Source organism: Eptesicus fuscus, chromosome 2 (assembly GCF_027574615.1).
Source record: "Eptesicus fuscus isolate TK198812 chromosome 2, DD_ASM_mEF_20220401, whole genome shotgun sequence".
NCBI classification, from domain to species: domain Eukaryota; kingdom Metazoa; phylum Chordata; class Mammalia; order Chiroptera; family Vespertilionidae; genus Eptesicus; species Eptesicus fuscus.
Window position 1 is genome coordinate 74,374,329 of NC_072474.1, and position 19,524 is coordinate 74,393,852.

The 19,524-nt window shown below is 35.2% G+C and overlaps 1 protein-coding gene across 2 annotated transcripts; it reads left to right on the forward strand.

The window, feature by feature from the left end:
* Positions 1–4,082: 4,082 nt before the first annotated feature.
* Positions 4,083–17,684, forward strand: LOC103303632 (UDP-glucuronosyltransferase 2A2). 2 transcript variants are annotated; one of them, XM_008160640.3, is made up of 6 exons: positions 4,083–4,806; positions 9,722–9,870; positions 13,320–13,451; positions 13,854–13,941; positions 14,358–14,577; positions 17,405–17,684. In XM_008160640.3, the coding sequence occupies exons 1-6, from the start codon at positions 4,083–4,085 to the stop codon at positions 17,682–17,684; spliced, it is 1,593 nt and encodes a 530-aa protein (XP_008158862.2). The 2 variants fall into 2 exon arrangements, with proteins under 2 accessions (XP_008158862.2, XP_054579557.1); XM_054723582.1 differs by having other exon boundaries at positions 4,470–4,558; positions 9,726–9,870.
* The last annotated feature ends 1,840 nt before the right edge of the window (positions 17,685–19,524 follow it).

The window sequence follows — 19,524 nt, forward strand, 5'->3', positions numbered from 1 at the left end:
AGATTACCTTCTAGAAAAATATTTTTCTAGGAAAAAATATTATGTTATCTAATAATACTCCAGTAATGAACTACTTCAACCATTGACTAACTAGAACCTTGCAAATAATATTTCAAATGGTTGTGTCAATATTTATGGTCCCTGTCGCTATGTTGGTTCTCAGTTATGAAGCCCTGGTTCCTTGTAAAAGGGAGCTGCTTATTCAACTTGGAACTTTTTCTGGGAGAAGCCTTTGAAGCCCAGGGTCAGAATTTCTTCAAAGAGGCTTTTCTAGTTAGACTGTGAATTGGAAATCCATATAATGGCTGACTGTGTTAAGAATTCTAAGGAAAGAATGCCAAGTGAAACCCAGCAATTTTTCTTGCTGTAACTTCTGTGTTAAGGAATTCATTTGTACAGGTGAGGACAGATATTAGGAATCTAGCATTACATGAACCTAGTATGTGTGGGCTGGGGAGACTGGCAAATGGTCAGAATTCCCTACTCTCTCACTCCTGACACATACTGTGTATTATTCAATGAAACAAGTCCACTTTTGGTACAAGTTTGTACATCAGAGTTCCTGTTTTTACTTTGTTTAATAAATCTGATTTTTTAATTTCTTAACAATTTTATATTTCATCCAAAATTTTAAATATTTCTATAGGACATAAATAAAAAGGTGTCTATAGCTCTAAATTTATGCAAAGGAATTCCCTATGAAACCTGAGTTCTTAGTTTCTTTATATAATAAAATAACTTAGAGATACTTATCCAATAATACATTTATTTTGAGGTCAATATCTGTGCAGTATTTATATGTCATTTTTCTCCAGCTTTGTTTGTGCTGTTTATAATGTATCATGCACCTTGTTTTATAGTGAGTAGATAAGTTTATCAGTCTTTTTTTCTTATCATTTCTGGGTTACTTATCTTGTACAAAAGGACTTTCATCCTCTAAGATTATAACATTACCTCAACTTTCTTCTAGTAGATTTATGGCCCTGTCCTATATTCCTGTTTCCGAGGCTTGTTTGGACTCTGCTTTCTATCAGTTACCACCAGAACTTATGCAACGCCTCATTATGCAAAAGAGTAAATCTCTCCGGTTACTGACCCTAGATTTATCTTTGCAACTTCTAAACAAATGTACTCTGGATTTTTGTTTTTCAGCATAACAAACATTATCAAGGAATTTGAAATTTTAATAATATATCTCTTTCAAATTAATGAATTGAATATGATTTTATAACCCTGGATATAACTATGTCGCACTTAGAACACAGAAACATTAATATTATCCTTTACTTCCAAACAATACTTTTCAACCAGCTAAATATCATTCTTAGAGGCTTAAAAGTATTATTTCTTCATTTCCTTCCTATACCAAACAACTTCCTTCATAAGCTTTGTCCCTCCTCAGTTCATCATTACCATCTATGATCCACCTCCCTTATAGGTAGGTGTACAATAAGTGTTGGTTTAACTGACTTATTTTCTGCAATAATCTGTGAACTCCTTTTGAATTGGAATCATATCTTACCTATCTCTTTATATCCTGTGCATTGTATAGAATCTGGCACATACTTATGCTAAAATTGTTCTTGAAGGTATAACATATTCAAGGATTTGGAGACAAATTGGGTTGAATGGATGGATGGATGGATGGATGGATGGACACAAAAATCTATATTTCTAAATGAATCACCCTCCCTCTCTCCCGAGATTGAATTGTTCACGGGCCAGATTGGTATCTCCACAGACTTGTGCAATCACTAACTCACACACTGCAGGTCAAAAACTCTTCCCATAGCTATTCCTTCTTTAGAGTTTCATAATTTTGCTAGAGTCATTACCATAAAAATTTATAAAGAACTTACAAAACTCAACACTAAAAAACAAACAATCCAATTAGAAAATGTGCAAAGGACCTGAAGAGAAACTTCTCCAAAGATGACATACAAATGGCCAACATATGCTCAACATCAGTAATCATCAAGCAAATGCAAATTAAAACCACAATGAAATATTACCTCACACCTGTCGGAATAGCTATCTTCAATAAATCAACAAACAGTGTGTTGGCGAGCATGTGAAGAAAAGGGAGCCCTTGTGACTGTTGGTGGGAGTGCAGATTGGTACAGCTACTGTGGAAAGCAATATGGAGTTTCCTCCAAAACATTAAAAATTGAACTTATGACCCAGTGATTCACTTCTAGATATACACTGAGTGGCCAGATTATTATGATCTCTGAACACATAATAATCTGGCCACTCAGTGTATATCCTATATAATAAAAGGCTAATATGCAAATTGTCCCATCAACCAGTAGTTCGACCAGCAGCAGGCTGGCCAACTGCCCATGTCCCCTCCCCCTGGCCAGGTTGGCCAGACCCCACCTATATATATATATATATATATATATATATATATATATATATACACTGAGTGGCCAGATTATTAGGCGTTCAGCGATCATAATAATCTGGCCACTCAGTGTATATCCAAAGAATCCAGAAACACTAATTTGAAAGAATATATGCACCCCTATGTTCATTGCAGTATTATTTTAATAGCCAAGATTTGTAAGCAGCCCAAGTGCCCATCAGATGAGTAGATAGAAATCTGTGGGGCATTTACACAATGGTACATTACTCAGTTGTAAAATAAAAAGGAGGAAATCCTACCTTTTGCAACAGTATGGATGTACCTGAAGAATATTATGCTCAGTGAAATAAGCCAGTCAGAAAAAGACAAGTACCATATAATTTTACTTACATTGAAATCCAATGAACAAAATAACCTAACAAACAAAATAGAAAGAGGCTTATAGATACAGAGAATATAATAACAGCTCTCAGAGGGAAAGGGTTTTGAGGGACTGGATGATAAAGGTAAAGGGATTAAGCAAAAAAAAGAGAAAGCTCATAGTATGGTGATTATCAGAGGGAAAGATAGGTGGAGGGAGGTAGAAGAGGGTAAAAAGGGAATAAATGTTGATCTAAGGAGATTTGTCTTAGGGTGGTGAACACATAATACAATATACAGATGCTGTGCTACAGAATCATATGCCTCAAACCTATATAATTTTAAGAACCAGTGTAAATTCAATATGAAAAAAAATTAATGTTTGTTTTTTTCTGCACTGCTCTGTGTTAACCTCACCTCTAAACATACTGAAGTGATGTTTACTTAAGTGGCCATCATTTCCAAATAGTCATTCTTTTCCCTCCATTTACCTTTAGAACCCTCCTCTCACCCTGGCAGCTGGGCTTAGCTGAAATGCTTCCTCCAATCTGAACCTCTGTCTAATTTTCTTCACAGTGGAATGACAGCATCTTCTGGCGCCCTGAAACACTATACCTTTGTATAATATTTAGTATATTCATCCTGTTATCTACATATATAAAAGCCTAATATGCTAAGTGTCTAACCGGTCAGTCAACCGTTCGCTCAACCAGTCACTATGATGCACACTGACCACCAGGGGGCATACGGTCCAAGTGGTAGGTTAGCTTGCTGCTGCGGTCTGGCCAATCGGGACTGGGCAAGATGGGCTGGACACACCCTGGAGCCCTCCTGTGGCCCCTCCCCAGCTTCTAAAATATTTCTTCTAATTAATTTCCTTTCAATGTGCACGAATTTGTGCACCAGGCATCTAGTTATGTAATATATGTCTTATCCACATACTAGCAATACCAGCATGTAATCATCTTTATGACAAAACATATACTGTATGTTTCCCCAAATTACCAATGATCTTGTTCCATAAGATATACCATGTTATTTCCTAGATCCACTCACATGGGTTATTCTACTATATTGTAAAAATTGACAATTAAAAATATTTTTCTATTTTAAAATATTTAAAACAAACTGCTAGAATACTGCAAACATTTCCTACAAAATATTTAAATATTTCAGATCTTCTCCCGAACAAGTATCATGTAGTATTGGGCCCAGTCAACAACACTGACAAAGTTCTGTGCATCTGTCAATCACCAGAGCAATTAATTTTTAACTTTATGTTTAAATTGCCACTTCACCTCTGTGCCCAGCAAACATTCACCAGCAGCAGCGCAGTGGGTGAAAGAACTCTGCCATGCTGTCTGAGAAATGGATTTCAGTTGTTCTGCTGCTGCAGCTCTACTGCACTGGCTCTGGATCCTGTGGGAAGGTCCTGGTATGGCCCTGTGACATGAGCCATTGGCTCAATCTAAAGATCATTCTGGAGACTCTCACAGACAGGGGACATGAGGTGACTGTGTTGGTTTCTCCAGATTCTCTCATCATTGACTACAGTAAGCCTTCCACCCTGAACTTCGAGGTGATCCCTATACCTCAGCAGGGAGATTTTACTACAAATAAACTAAATGACTTCTTAGACTTAGCTACTAACGTCATGCCAAAATTGTCACGCTGGCAGTCAGCAAGAAAACTGCAAGAATTTCTTCTTCAAGTAACTGGACATTTAAAATTTCTGTGTGAGAGTGTAGTCTACAACCAGTCAATCATGAAGAAACTCCGGGAAACCAACTACGATGTAATGGTTATAGACCCTGTGATGCCCTGTGGAGAGCTGATTGCTGAGTTGCTGGAAGTCCCTTTTGTGTACACGCTGAGGTTCTTTATGGGTGGCACTGTGGAGAAATACTGTGGGAAACTTCCAGCTCCACCTTCCTATGTCCCTGTTGTCATGGGAGGACTTACAGACAGAATGACCTTCCTGGAAAGAATAAAAAATGTAATGTTTTCCCTTTTCTTTGACTTCTGGCTCGAGCCATATGACACGCAGCTTTGGAACCAGTTTTACAGTGAAGCATTAGGTAAGAGGTGTGCTTTTCATTCTAAAGTAGTTATTAAAAGAAACTTGGGAAGCTTAAGAATAGTCTAGGAAAATGAAAGGACTATATTTTAAAACTTTAGCTCATATTTAAAAGTCTATAATTTATAGCAGTAAACTGTTATCAGTATTAATGGGGAAGGGGAAGTGAGAAATATTTTTGATATGGTTACTTTTTTCTTTACACTCATCTAGTCATTTTGTAAGATACTTTGATATTGAGTAGATTGCTATCGAAACAAAACAAAATATGAAACATAATAATTAATGTCACTCCAAATCTATACTTGTATTTATATAACATTTAAAAAACTAAATACTAAAGTGTTAAAGGTATCATATTTAGATGGTAGACATAAAATTTCCAAGACAATGTTCCATACACATATTGCCCTTGAAGACCTTCCAGTCAGACAAGATGTGAAGATGGAAGACAGTGATATTTATCATCTTGTCCCTTGTAGGCCTAAGCTAATATATGTGTTTGTCTTAGTTTATAACAAGAAAGCTTAGAAAGTTAAAACAAATTTAAATATAAAAAGCTTACAGAATAGTATATAAAAAAGAAATTATTTTTCTATAGCTGTACAAAGTATTTGTTTTAAGCTGTTATTATAAAAGAATAAAAAAGTTGAAAACATTAAAAACTTATAAAGTAAAGCAGTTAAAGTAAGATAAATGTATTATTAAAGACAAATATTTTCATACATTTAGCATAGGTTAAGTGTACAGTGTTTATAAAGTCTACAATAGTGTACAGTAATGCCTCGGGCCTTCACATTCACTCACCACTGCCTCACTGAGCAATTTCCAGTCCTGCAAGCTCCTTTCATGGTAAGAACCCTAAACAGGCATACCATTTTTTAATCTTTTATGCCATATGAATGCATTACTTTTTCTATGTTTAGATTTATTTAGATGCACAAATACCTGCCATTGTGTTACAACTGCCTACAGTATTTGTGCATATAAATAAATTATGGACATATGCTTTACAGGTTTGTACCTTAGGAGCAATAAACTATGTCATGTAGCCTAAGTGTGTAGGAGGCTATACATCTAGATTTGTGTAAGTATGCTCTATGATGTTCGCACAATGAGAAATAGCCTAACTATACATTTCTCAGAACATATTCCCATCATTAAGAGACACATGGCTGTATGTAGAAAATATGAAAGAATGGACCAAAAAAACCTTCATGGAACTAATAAGAAATCATAGCAGGGTTACAGTATAAGAGATTAATATGGAAAACTCAATCACTTTCATATACACCAGTAATGATCAATTGGAATTTGAAATTAAAAACACTATCATTTATAATAGTCCCCCAAAAAATAAAATAAAGATCTATATGAGGAAAATTATAAAACTCTGATGGGCAAAATTAAAACACTAAATAAATGGACAGATATTTCATGTCCATGGAAAGAAAGACTCAATATTGTCAATATGTCAATTCCTCCAAACTTGATCCAAAAATCAATAAAATTCTGATAAAAATTCCAGGAAGTTCTTACATAGATATTAACAAACTGACTCTAAAGTTTAATGGCAAGGCAAAATATTCCAAATAGCCAACACAATATTTAAGGAGAAAAACAAAGTTGGAGGAGATCACTATCTAATTTCAAGACATACTATAAAACTAGAGTAATCAACACAGTGTGGTATTAGCAAAAGAATAGACAAAAAGATCAATGAAACAGAAGAGATCTATGGAATAGAAAAACACACAAGACAGTCAATTATTGTCAAAGAAACAAAGGCAATACAATAGACAGACATTTTAAAAGCAATGCTGGAACAACTGGACATCCACATGCAAAAATAAATAAATCTAAACACAAACATCTTAAGCTTCACAAAATTTAACTCAAAAGTGTAGTATCCATAGAAATGTAAAATTCAAAACTATAAAACTCTTAGAAAACATAGGAGAAAACCTAGATGATCTTGGGTATGGCAAGGACTTTTTAGATACATAAAAGGTAAAATCCATGAAAGACAATGAATAAGCTGGACTTTGTTAAAATTTAAAAATTCTATTTTGTGAAAGTCAATGACAAGAAAATGAAAAGATAAGACACAAACTGGGAGACAATATTTTCAAAAAACATGTCTGATAAAGGACTCTTATGCAAAGTATTTTTTAAACTCAACAATAAGAAAATATAAAACCGCCGAAACCGGTTTGGCTCAGTGGATAAGAGCGTCGGTCTGCGGACTCAGGGGTCCCAGGTTCAATTCCGGTCGGGGGCATGTACATTCGTTGCGGGCACATCCCCGGTGTGGGGTGTGCAGGAGGCAGCTGGTCGATGTTTCTCTCTCATCGATGTTTCTAGCTCTCTGTCCCTCTCCCTTCCTCTCTGTAAAAAATCAATAAAAATATATTTAAAAAAAAAAAAAAAAAAAAAAAAAAGAAAATATAAAACCTAATTTTAAAATGGACCAAAGACATTAACAGATACCTCACTCAAGAAGATATACAGTTGGCAAATAGATAAGCATATTAAAAATGATCCATATCATTTTTCATGAGGCAAATTTAAATGAGATGCCACTACACATTTTTAGAATGACCAAAATGTAGAACACAGATAACACCCAATGCTGGCGAGTTATGGAACAAAGACTCTCATTTTTCATGAGTGGAAATGCAAAATTGTATAGCCACTTTAGACAACAGTTAGGAGGTTTCTTACAAAATTAAACATACTTTACCATTCTAACATGCTCCTTGTATTTATATAAAGGAGTTGAAAACTTATGTTCAAACAAAAACTAGCAAATGTATAGTTATAGCAATTTTATGCATAATTGCCAAAACAAGGGTATATGGGAAATATCTTGACCTTCCCAAAATTTTTTTTATAAATATTAATTTATTTATTTATAAGTAAATCTAAATGTATTGTAAAGTATTAATTTTTAAACAGTGATTCAGAAATTATATACATTAGTTTACTCTCATGCCTTTGGAAAGAAATTAATAACTTAAGGAGCCTGGAAAAGTTGTCTCACAATATCAACCCAGCTAACATGACTTACTTCTGAGAAATTGGTAACTGTCTCCCACTGAAATTCTCACCTGTACATCTCATCTACATGAGCCGTTTTGCCATAAATTCAGGCTACCTCTAAGAATTCTTTAAAAAATAATTTCAGTAGACTCACATGTAGGACTAAAATAATATATTCTTCCAGCTAGTGTGGCTAAATGGTTGAGCTTCGACCTATGAACCAGGAGGTCACAGTTCCAGATCGATTCCTGGTCAGAGCACATGCCCGGGTTACAGACTCGATCCCCAGTGGGGGGCGTGCAGGAGGCAGCTGATCAATGATTCTCTTTCGTCATTGATGTTTCTCTTTCTCCCTCTCCCTCTCTCTTCCTCTCTGAAATCAATAAAAGTATATTTAAAAAACAATAAAAATATATTCAAACAATAACAATATTGACATGATAACTGAAATGTAACAGCCCACTTATTAATTATGTTATTTTCACAATTTTCCACTGTGTTCATAACTCATTTTGTGTAATATAATGATGGGGAAAAGATTGGTGGTGAATTTTCATTCTATATTTTTGTTTCATAACTTCTCAGTATGACATATAAAATGTCTTATGACATTATTTATGAACTTCTTCATACTTTTGTTCAATTTCATTCTCTTCGCTTTTGATTGGCTTTAGATTTGATACTGTGTATCACTGCTGCAGATAGAGAATTTCAGTGAATACTTTAAGTTATATCTTTCTTAAAATGTGGTCTATAGGTTATGCACAATAATTTTATCTAGGGAATTGGTAATCAAGGCAGGATATCACACAAATGGAACAAGATTTCTGAAGGGCATAAACATTTTGGCATAGAAGCTGTGAGGCGGTGTTCTGATCTAATTTCTACCAACTTCAAGCTGAGTGTCTTTGTGCAATGCTTCTTCATTATCAAATTAGAGCATCTGACTATACAACCTGAGACACATATTCAGACACTACAAAGTAATGAGTAAAAAGAGGCTAACTAACCTGGGGTGTATATGATCACTAATTTCTATTAGAATTCTCAAGAAAGGAGGATTGTCATCTGAAAGGAGGATTTTCTTTCCTTAGATACAAAATACGTTTTCTGTGTATAAAAATGGTTGAGTTGGTAATTTGCCAATAATCCTCCAACAAATCTTCTAAAATTAATACTTAGACTCTGTCCCAATTAAAGGCAACAATAAAATAAATGTGTGATATTGGTAATGTGTAATGTATACTTCACATTCTAAAAGGAGTCATACTGGGTATGAATTACTCAGGGAATTCCTACCGAGAAAAAAAGGATGAATGGATTGAAGTTGATTGGATTGGTCTCAGGAAGATAAGGTAAACTGATATTGGTGGGATTCTTCAACAATATGAGTGAACAAGAAAGAATAAGAATCTAGAAGGTGGAAATATATTCCTTACAGGAAATTAGAAAACTATTGAGATGTGATTTGGTGCTAATATGATGGAGTTAATGTATCAACTTCCATTTAATCAGAGGGAAACAGTGAATATAAAATTCATCAGTACTTGGAGTTGTGGTTAAATTTTTTATTAATTTAATTTTTGTGAATTTATTTTATTAATTCTTATTTGATTTTATGAAATTCATTTTATTGAATGTATTATTTTACACATTACTGTTCTTTCACTATCCAAATATCTCTTCCTCCTTCTCTCCCTCCCTTCCATATTACTTTAAATTACCTTTCCTTTTAAAATTTAGACATAATAAGTAATCTAGAGGGCCTAGATTTCTCTTTTTTTCCTTAATAGCACATCAGAAAAGTAGTGGTACATTTATTTTCCTAACAAACATATATGCTAATAACATCCTCCCAACTTTATTTTCTCCAGGAAGACCCACTACCTTATGTGAAACTATGGGGAAAGCAGAAATTTGGCTAATGAGGACATATTGGGATTTTGAATTTCCTCGTCCGTACTTACCTAATTTTGAATTTGTAGGAGGATTGCATTGTAAACCTGCCAAACCATTACCTAAGGTATGTCTATTATAGTGGAGGATTTTGTGTACCATATGATAAAAATTCTGATTTCCCTCTAAAGTTCACAGTCTAAATAACAGAGATGTGCTGCTGGGTATCTTCAGTTTGCTACTCAAAATCAATTTTCCAAGTCATAGGGGTCCCTTATGAGTGATATTACTTTTTTGTTTGGACTTTACTTTGATATTTAAGCTGAAGAATGAAGTGATTTAAGGATGTTAAAAATATCAGTGGGTCTATAGCGTGGGTACTAGATTGAAGAAACAGGAAACTAAAGACTTGAAAGTCACTAAGGAGACTGCTGTAGTCTTCCTAACAAGCGCGATGGAATTATGAATAGGGACACTTCTATGGTTGATTGAGTGATAAATCAGGCTTTTGTGAGAACTGTTGGGTAGATTCCACAGGATTTGGTCAGTAGAAGTAAATATTGCCAGAAGACATGGCTTCTTGGATAGCAGTGGCCTTTGCTGAAATAAGAAACAATTAATGAAACACTATTTTGAGATGACAATTATGAGTTCAATTTCAAATTCACTTTAAGGAGCCAAAGGAATTTTCAGATGTAGATTTCTAGAAGTTGTATGAGTAATACAAGGTTTCTGTCCCAGCAGAGAGCGTTAGAAATAGATTGGAAGTCATCAACATAAAGTAGAAGTCAAATGTTGGCTTGGTTCTTTAAGACCATGATGTCAGTTTTTTGGTCATTTGTTTTTTGAGTAAAAAAAGGAAATTGTATAACACATTCCAAAGTTATACAAGAATAAATCTGGACTGCCAGAAATGTTGGAAGAAAACAATATTGGGAAACAAAGGAGAATAATAGGTAAGCAGAGGAATAACTATCTTGTATTTAACTATCTTTATCAATAGGGAGTAAGGAAACACTCATTTGCTTGGGTTGTAGGTAAACAAAACAATCTCTGTTGAAGGTTGCAGGTGAAATGGTGTTCCCACTAGAGTTCTTGATTTCTGCTTCGGCTAAGATGCATATTTAACTTTAAAATATCATTTCAGGATTCTGAATATGGTTTTCTTACCAACCAGTTACAGCTTCAGGAAAACTCTATTGAGTGTTACTACAGGAGAGAGTTAACCAATATCTAAATAAAGGTAGAGTAAGAGACATGACGCATTCTGTGGCTTACTACAAAACACCTTGACACACTATTTTGTTTATTACAATTTCATAAAACCAACTCAGATATGTTTTACAAGAGGGAAGAATTTTTCCATTTCAAACCCAATTATTAATATAGATATTTGAGCAACATGAATACCAATCATGGCTTATATCTCTGAAAAAAGAATTAAACCAGTCACTGAATACACAGAATAAAAAAGCAATGAGAGACAGTAAAATCAAAAATCCAAATCAGACAGTTAGCTATGTAAGTCTTAATGTGTGTGTGTGTGTGTGTGTGTGTGTGTGTGTGTTGTGTGTGTTTGTGTGTGTGTGTGTGTGTACTGTATATATATTTTTTATTCAATCATATGTTTAGGAAGATGAATCAAAATGGTAAAACACCAATTCTTGGGACTTCAGAGATATTCTCCTAAGTTTAACTAAACTAAAAATAGCAATATACTTTTGAGGCATCATCTTTCCCCTGGTAATTTTACTAGCCTTATATTGAGAAACATCAGTGATCACAGGACAACCACAAATAATTACAAAGAAAATGCATGATCATCTCTAGAGGATGACATTCACATAGATTACAATGTGCAGAACCCCAATCCAAGACATTGCAGTGTTCAACCTGAACAGCTGTAAACAATGAATTCTATTTTGCAGAGAAATTTATATTTTACTTCTGTGCTAAGGCTCAAATTAATGGCATGCAGTTAGTATCACATTCTTGTAGAAAGAGAGTGAATCACTGTTTCATAAATTTATCATGATTATAGCAGGCTTTTGACTGTGTTGTCACCTTTTAAACAAATTATTATATATCCCTTTTTTAAAAGTTCTATTTAGCCCTACAAATCAGGGAAAGAATAAGTATCAGACAAATATCCTAAACTCCTAACAGAAAGTTAGATGAAGTCATTAATAATTTCTTGACTGTAAACTGGCATGCTGAAAAATTTTAAAGCTTAGTTCTAAACCCCTTTTTAGGGGCTTCCCTCCAAGGAATATTTTTATGAGTTTGCAAACAACTCTGTTGGTTCATAAAATTAAGCTTTGGGAGTAACAGTTTCACATACCATGGGAAGATTTGCCTCTTATTATCTATTTATTTGGTACTAGGGGCCCATTGCATGAATTGGTGCACCTTGAAAGGAACTGTGGGCTGCAAGGCTGTGGTGGGCATAGGGGAGGGTCTCGGCCCATCCTCCAAAGCCCCTCCTGGCCCCTCCTGCTGCAGCCCCTGGTACCCTGTCTGCCGGCAACCCCACCACTGCTCCCAGGCACTGACAGCACTGGCCCTGCTCCCACCGATGGCGCAGAGCAATTGGGGCCAATGCCAGCAGAGGGTGGGAGCAGGGCCTAAACAGTCAGAGGGTGCGAGTGGGGACTGCTGCCCCTATTGCCTTCAGAAGCAGGAGGAGGTTGAGAAGCCCTGAGGGGTGATGGGGTTGGCACCTGCTGCTCACACCCGCTGATGGTGCTGAGCAATCGGGGCTGGTGCCGAGCACTGGCAGCTGCTGCAAGTGGCAGCTCTGACGCTGGCAGGTGCAAGCACCCAGCGGGACTTGGGTGTGGGGAGCAAATAATTTTCAGTAACCACTGGAGGCTCGCCCCAATGACAGTGACCGGTGCCCCGCGTTGATCTGGCACCCCAGCTCATCTGCTCCACCATCCTGCTGCGGCTGACGACCACCATGTTCTGCGTGCCCCCGGGTGGTCAGCACACATCATAGCGACTGGTTGTTCAGTTGTGTGATGGTTAGGTTGTTCCGCCATTTGGTCTATTTGCATATTAGCCTTTTATTCTATAGGATAATGGTTTGACTCCATGCCTTTAGTTGTAATCACTCATTATATATTTAAGCCATAGTTTTCAGAAACAGTTTTTCTCTTAAAGAGACTAGATGGTTCTATGTGGTAGAATACCTAACCAGTCTAACAATGTCTCGACGCTGCTCTTGACCCTGCCTATTTAGAAACTAGAGGCCCAGTGCATAAAATTCATGCACTGGTAGGGTCCCTAGCAGCTCCTGGCTGCTGGCTAGGTACTCCCTCCTTTCTCCCCACCGCCTGCTGCCCCCCGCCACTGCCGCCACCGGCCAGCGTCTCCCTCCCTTCCCCCAGCGGCCACAGCCAGCCGGGGCCTCCATCCCTTCCCCTGGCCAGCCCCACCCTCTTGGTCAAACTTCCAGACAACTTCCAGTAGAGGGGACAATTTGCATACTACGCTTTTATTATTTAGGATGTAAGTGATTTTTTTTCCCCCTGGTGGTCCTGTATTTTCATAATAGAGAGAACTTTATCTCTACAGGAAATTGAAGAATTTGTCCAAAGTTCAGGTGAACATGGTGTTGTAGTGTTCTCTCTGGGGTCAATGGTCAAAAACCTCACGGAAGAAAAAGCCAATCTCATTGCCTCAGCCCTTGCTCAGATTCCACAGAAGGTCAGTACAACCTACGATCCTAGTTAGCAACCACCTTGCCAATTGGAGAGAAAGTGTAGCTAACCAATAGTACTCTTTCCAGGTGAAAGCTGAAACTCATTATACATTGAGCATAATTGACACCATCTTTAAGTACAAATTTCTCAAAACATTAAAATGTTGTATTTGGGCCCATTTGATCATTTGCCTACTGACTGAGCCTTTGTAATACTATGGAAATAGAGTGCATCTTTTTGTAAAGTTATTTTCAAGGAAATACAATCAATGTTTGCAAACTACCCCTTTTGTACCCCTCTTAAATATCACATAAAATGGACTACATGATTTTTAAATAAGTCTACAGCCCTAAAATTCCTTAATTGTGCATTCTTATTTATAAAATTAATGCACTGTCTTCCACAGGTTTTATGGAGATACAAAGGAAAGAAGCCAGCCACATTAGCAGCCAATACTCGGCTCTATGACTGGATACCCCAGAATGATCTTCTTGGTAAGATTGAGTAACTGATAACAGCTAAATTCAATCAACATTTAATAATTTAAAAATTTCACATTTTGCTGCCCATTTTAGAGTAGATATAACGAAACAATTGGCCATTGAGAGATTCCTGCTTTCTCTGGTTCACAAAGGAGAATCTTCAGTTAAGACTCTCCTGAGTTCTCAAATTTCAACCTCAGTTCAGATATCACCTCCTTGTAAAGTCTTTCCAGACAATGCAGATGGAGTGAATTTGCCGTTTCCTATGGTCACAGTTTTCTGAGATAGCAATAAACCATGTGTTCAGCTTCTATAGAAAATACTGCCTTCTTCATTGATTTATCCTGTAGTTTTTCTCCATCTCTCTCTGAAATTCTGTTAACATATAATGAAATCCTCATCTGCTTCTCACCCAACTCTCAAACTAGGTCATCCCAAAGCAAAAGCTTTTATCACTCATGGTGGAACAAATGGGATCTACGAAGGTATTTATCATGGGGTCCCTATGGTGGGAGTTCCCATGTTTGCTGATCAGCATGATAACATTGCTCACATGAAAGCCAAAGGAGCCGCTGTGGAGGTGAACATAGACACAATGACAAGTGCTGATTTGCGTGATGCCTTGAAAACAGTCATTTATGAACCTTCGTAAGTACTATAGCCTTGAAAGGCTTACCATTGGTCATATTACCCATCGTATTCAAGAATGTCCAATGTACCATGTGTTTGTAATTGGTGTACTTTTAAATAATAACCATAAGATGATTAATATAAACACCATTTTATTTTTTCATTTCCCAAATTGATGAAGTGATTTGCTAAAATTGCAAAAAATTCTCAGATTTCAAATGTCTTATCAACGTGTTTTGTTTTTTTTCAAAAAAAATGTTAATGATAAAAATTATCAGATGTTTTGAGGCACCTGATGAGGAAATGAATCAGCAACCTTTAGGTACACAGGATAACACCCAACCAACTGAACCACACCAGACAGGGTTCATCTGCTTAACTTTATAAATATATCTGCTTGTTTATATTATAAGTGTTCAGTAAGTATAAAAATAGAAGTGACAACTTGCCAAATATTAATCACTCAAAAATAACCATCATTAACACTGAATGCATACCACCATTAGCATATGCATATATACAGCAAGGAGAGCTAGAATAGTTAATAACTTTATAAATATAAATTGTATGAATTTTTAAACAAAACTTTAAATTTTACCTATTTTAGCTAAAGATAAATTAAAATGAATTTATTACCTATATTTAACTATAGATACATATAGTTATATCTTAGTTTTTTTTTCTCTGAAAGATCTCATCATAGTTAAGAATTGATATATGTATATATAGTGTTGATTGTATTTTTTGTTTTATTTATTTTTGTGCTAATTTTTAACTATGTGTTTTAAATTTAGTCACTCTCAGCTTAATTCCTACTATGGAAGTAATCTCATCCCTGATATGTATTACTTAAAATTTTAAGTTGTCAATATTTTTGGTACTTACTTTCTTCACATTTATTTAGTCTTTTGTATATATATATCAAATTTCTCCCTTAATGAATGAGATATTCTTTATTCCAAAGCATTTTGCATTAGCTTTTAAATGAATATATTATATGGAATTTTCTTTCAATAAAAATTCATGGATATTGAATTATTTGAAATCATGTTCATCTATACTTGCTCACTGCCTTGATATGAGCATCACACCTATCTGAATATACTTAGCTATTACTTTCCTTTCTTCAGAACTATGTAAAGGTTACCTATGGTCTTCTAGCTTTAAATGTTGATGTGGGTTTTAAGGTCTAGCTGATAATTTTCTCTTTTTCTGTGTTTCTTTTCTAGCATAGAAAAATATCATTAATTTTTTTTAATTCAGAAACTTAATTATGATATTTATCTATAAATAATTTTCTACATTTTCCCTGGATTATAATGATTCCTTTCAACACTGTTAATATATAATAACAAGTATTTAATTTTTCCTTTCAGAAATTAATTTTTGTATTTTATTTATTAGAATTACTTTTAGTTCCATTTTTAACATCTATTTCAGGGACATCAGATTCAAATGTTCTTTAAGTTAAAACATTTTCAATTCTTTTCCATCTTTATTGTTTTCTAATTGTTCTAATCAATTTTTATTTCTCTGAAATTGCCCCAAATTGTCCATAAATTTGTATATTCACTTTTTCAACATGAGCATTGCTCACTGTTTCTAACTTATCTTTATGTGCTATGTTTAATAATATTTCAACAGCTCACCTATATTATTTATCACTTATTTTCATTTTATAATCTACTTTTGATCTCTTATTCATAACTCTTAAATTCTTATTACATGTTTATCTATAAGATATATGTGAATTTCAATATTAAATATCTATAAATGGTAAAAAGTTTGAATGATTAGGCTTTTATCACCGCTGTAGTTTATCTTAAATGTATTTAAACAAATGATGTGAAATTTCTGTTTTGACCCTACCTATATTTTAATTCAATTAAAATATGAGATGATTATTATTTCTCATTGTGCACAAAAAAAGAACACAGTACCCCTTGCTGCTGGATCTACTCTACCACATTCACTGCTGAATGACAATGACCTCATTTCTCCTTCCCCAATCCCAACAGTGTCCTGCTTACACTATGGCATCTCTTAAAAAACCACTTACCTTCTGCCATCTTCATGTTTCCAGAATCAAAGAGAAATATACTAATTCTGTCTCAGCCACCAAATGTCAAGTGAAGACACAACTTCTCACTCAGCTACATATCTACACCCATTATTGTTTTGAGAGATCATTAGAGATATTAGCTCTATAACACTGATTACTGTGATTCTACAATAGTTAGGGGCTCAAATTCTAGCAAGTTATTTTTATTTACCTTGAAAACTCAAATTCCATCTCCTTGCCATTTCTAAAATGACCCTAGTACCTTCATCCAATTTTGACATTGCCAATAGAGACAATTTCCTTTGCATCACAAACATACAAGTATGTACAATGGAGGAATCTCTGACTCTGCAAAAATAATTAATCTATGTTCACTGGCAATTTTTTGTGCCTGTCCTTATTAACTATTCAGACATTAGGGTCCATGCTTATGATTTTTAGTGGATATTTTCCCACAATATGAGTTAGCCACAATCTTGGCTTTAGAGGAGTCCTTAAAAGTCACACTTCAAACAATATTAAATTTCCCTCTTGAAAAAAAATGAGGCTTATTCCTTTTTTATATGTTTACATTTGACAAAATGTAAAACAATTTACATTGTGTCAAAATTTTATTTCTTCCATACAACTCTTAAAATACCATTCAATCAGCAAAGTTCATGTCACAACAAGAATGAAGTGTTTCCTCAACACATCTATGGATAACATGTTATGTAAAGGTATCATATACTTACAACTTCAATGAAAACAAAGCTCTAATTTCTGTCTGTCTTTGTCTACCAGTTATAAAGAGAATGCTATGAGGTTATCAAGAATTCACCACGATCAACCTGTAAAACCCTTGGATCGAGCAGTCTTCTGGATCGAGTTTGTCATGCGCCACAAAGGAGCCAAACACCTGCGGCCAGCTGCTCACAACCTCACCTGGTTCCAGTACCACTCTTTGGATGTGATTGGGTTCCTGCTGGCCTGTGTGGCAACTGCTATATTTTTGGTCACAAAATGTTGTTTATTTTCTTGTCGAAAATTTGGTAGAACAGGAAAGAAGAAAAAGAGGGAATAAACCATTCTAAGGGTGGTAAAGGTCTTAATGGGCAATGCTGTTCAGTTTAGCCACAATGACCTTCATGAAAACATATTATCTCCATCATGTCTTCAAAATTTTCATTCCTCTACCTTAACCTACAGATAAAGCCTAGAATTTGACAATACCATTACTAGTGAGCATGTCCTGTTCTTCCTTTGTCTTTTGCCAGATGACTTTATCCTCTTTCTCTCACTTTCCTGACATAGGGACAATAATAATTTTATACACAATATTATCTTTATTTTTTAACCCTAAATGGTATGCTAACTAACAATATGCTAAATCCTGGGAAATACACAAAATGAGAGCTAAATTTGATGGATGTAGGGAACACGGAAGAATAAAATTCACAAATTCACCTAGAACATACAAATCAGGGAAACATCATAGAAGATTAGTACGTTATAAGAATAGTATTTTTTTTCTGCTTTCCCAATGTTACTAGAGTCAGAGCATGAAATGATAATAACTGGGATGGCACAGCGCACTAAGATAGTTCTACAACTTTCCACTGAACACATGCATAATCATGGCTCATATTCCACCTTTAGTCAATAAGTATATTGGGTACCTTCTATTGCAAGGGCCTTAAAAAGATCAATTAGTCATATTTTCTCAAGGACAGAATGTAGCAATATGTTAAAGGTAAGCAGATCACTTTTAGAGGAAATAACAATACTAAATATGGATAATTTAGTAATTTTATAAAATGTTTAATTAACAGTACAATTAATAAAGAAGTCAAATGTCAATTTATTATATTTAAAAATCACTAATTCTCATAATCTACTAGTATAATCACTATAACCAAAGTTTTAGTTTAGTCAACAAAACATTTACTTGGGATGTAAGATCATTATATTATGTTTTAGTCTCTATCATCTGCAAATTTAAATTCATCAATTAATTGTTATGCCAAGAAGATATTAGAAGATCTCATTGAACAAAAATGTTATAGTAGATATTTATCAATGAAAAAAAACTAATTAAAGGCAAATGTTCATATTTGAATTGGCTTTGCATTCATTTAACAAATAGATTAAAGATTGAACTTTCTTTACCCTTTATAAACTTAACTAGAGGCCCAGTGCATGAAATTTTTGCATGGCGGGGCAGTGGGGAGAGTCCCCTCAGCCCAGTCTGCACCCTCTCCAATCCGGGACCCCTCTCACAATCCAGGACTGCTGACTCCTAACTGCTCACCTGCCAGCCTGATCACCCCTAACCGCCTCTGCCTGCCAGCCTGATTGCCCCTAACAATTGCCCCCCCGACTGGCCTGGTCACCCCTTACTGCCCCCCATGCCAGCCTGGTCACCCCCAACTGCCCCCCTTTGCTGGCCTTGTTGTCCCCAACTGCCCCTCTCCCAGCCTGGTAGCCCCACACACCCTGTTGTTCAGTCATTTGGTCATCCCTCACTAAACCCCTGCCGGCTTTGTTGCTCCACACAGCCTGCTGTTCAGTTGTTACTGTGAGGGCATCCTGACCAATTTGCATATTACCCTTTTATTAGTATAGATTACATGTATAACTAAAGATTTAATTTCAGTATTTGATATATAGTGAAGGAGATAAATGACATCCACTGGCCTACTGATAATTTTGAAATACTTGTTCATTTTAACATGGTATATTAAAAATTGCTTTCAATTTAAAAATAACTGTATCATGAAAGCATGTAACTATTCTTGAATCTGTTCACCACTGAAAATCCAAATAAATTCTACAATATTTTTGTGAAGGCTAAAATTACATTTATTATAATTGACATTTTTAAAGGGTGATTCATATTGATGTATTTTGACTTTCATTATGCT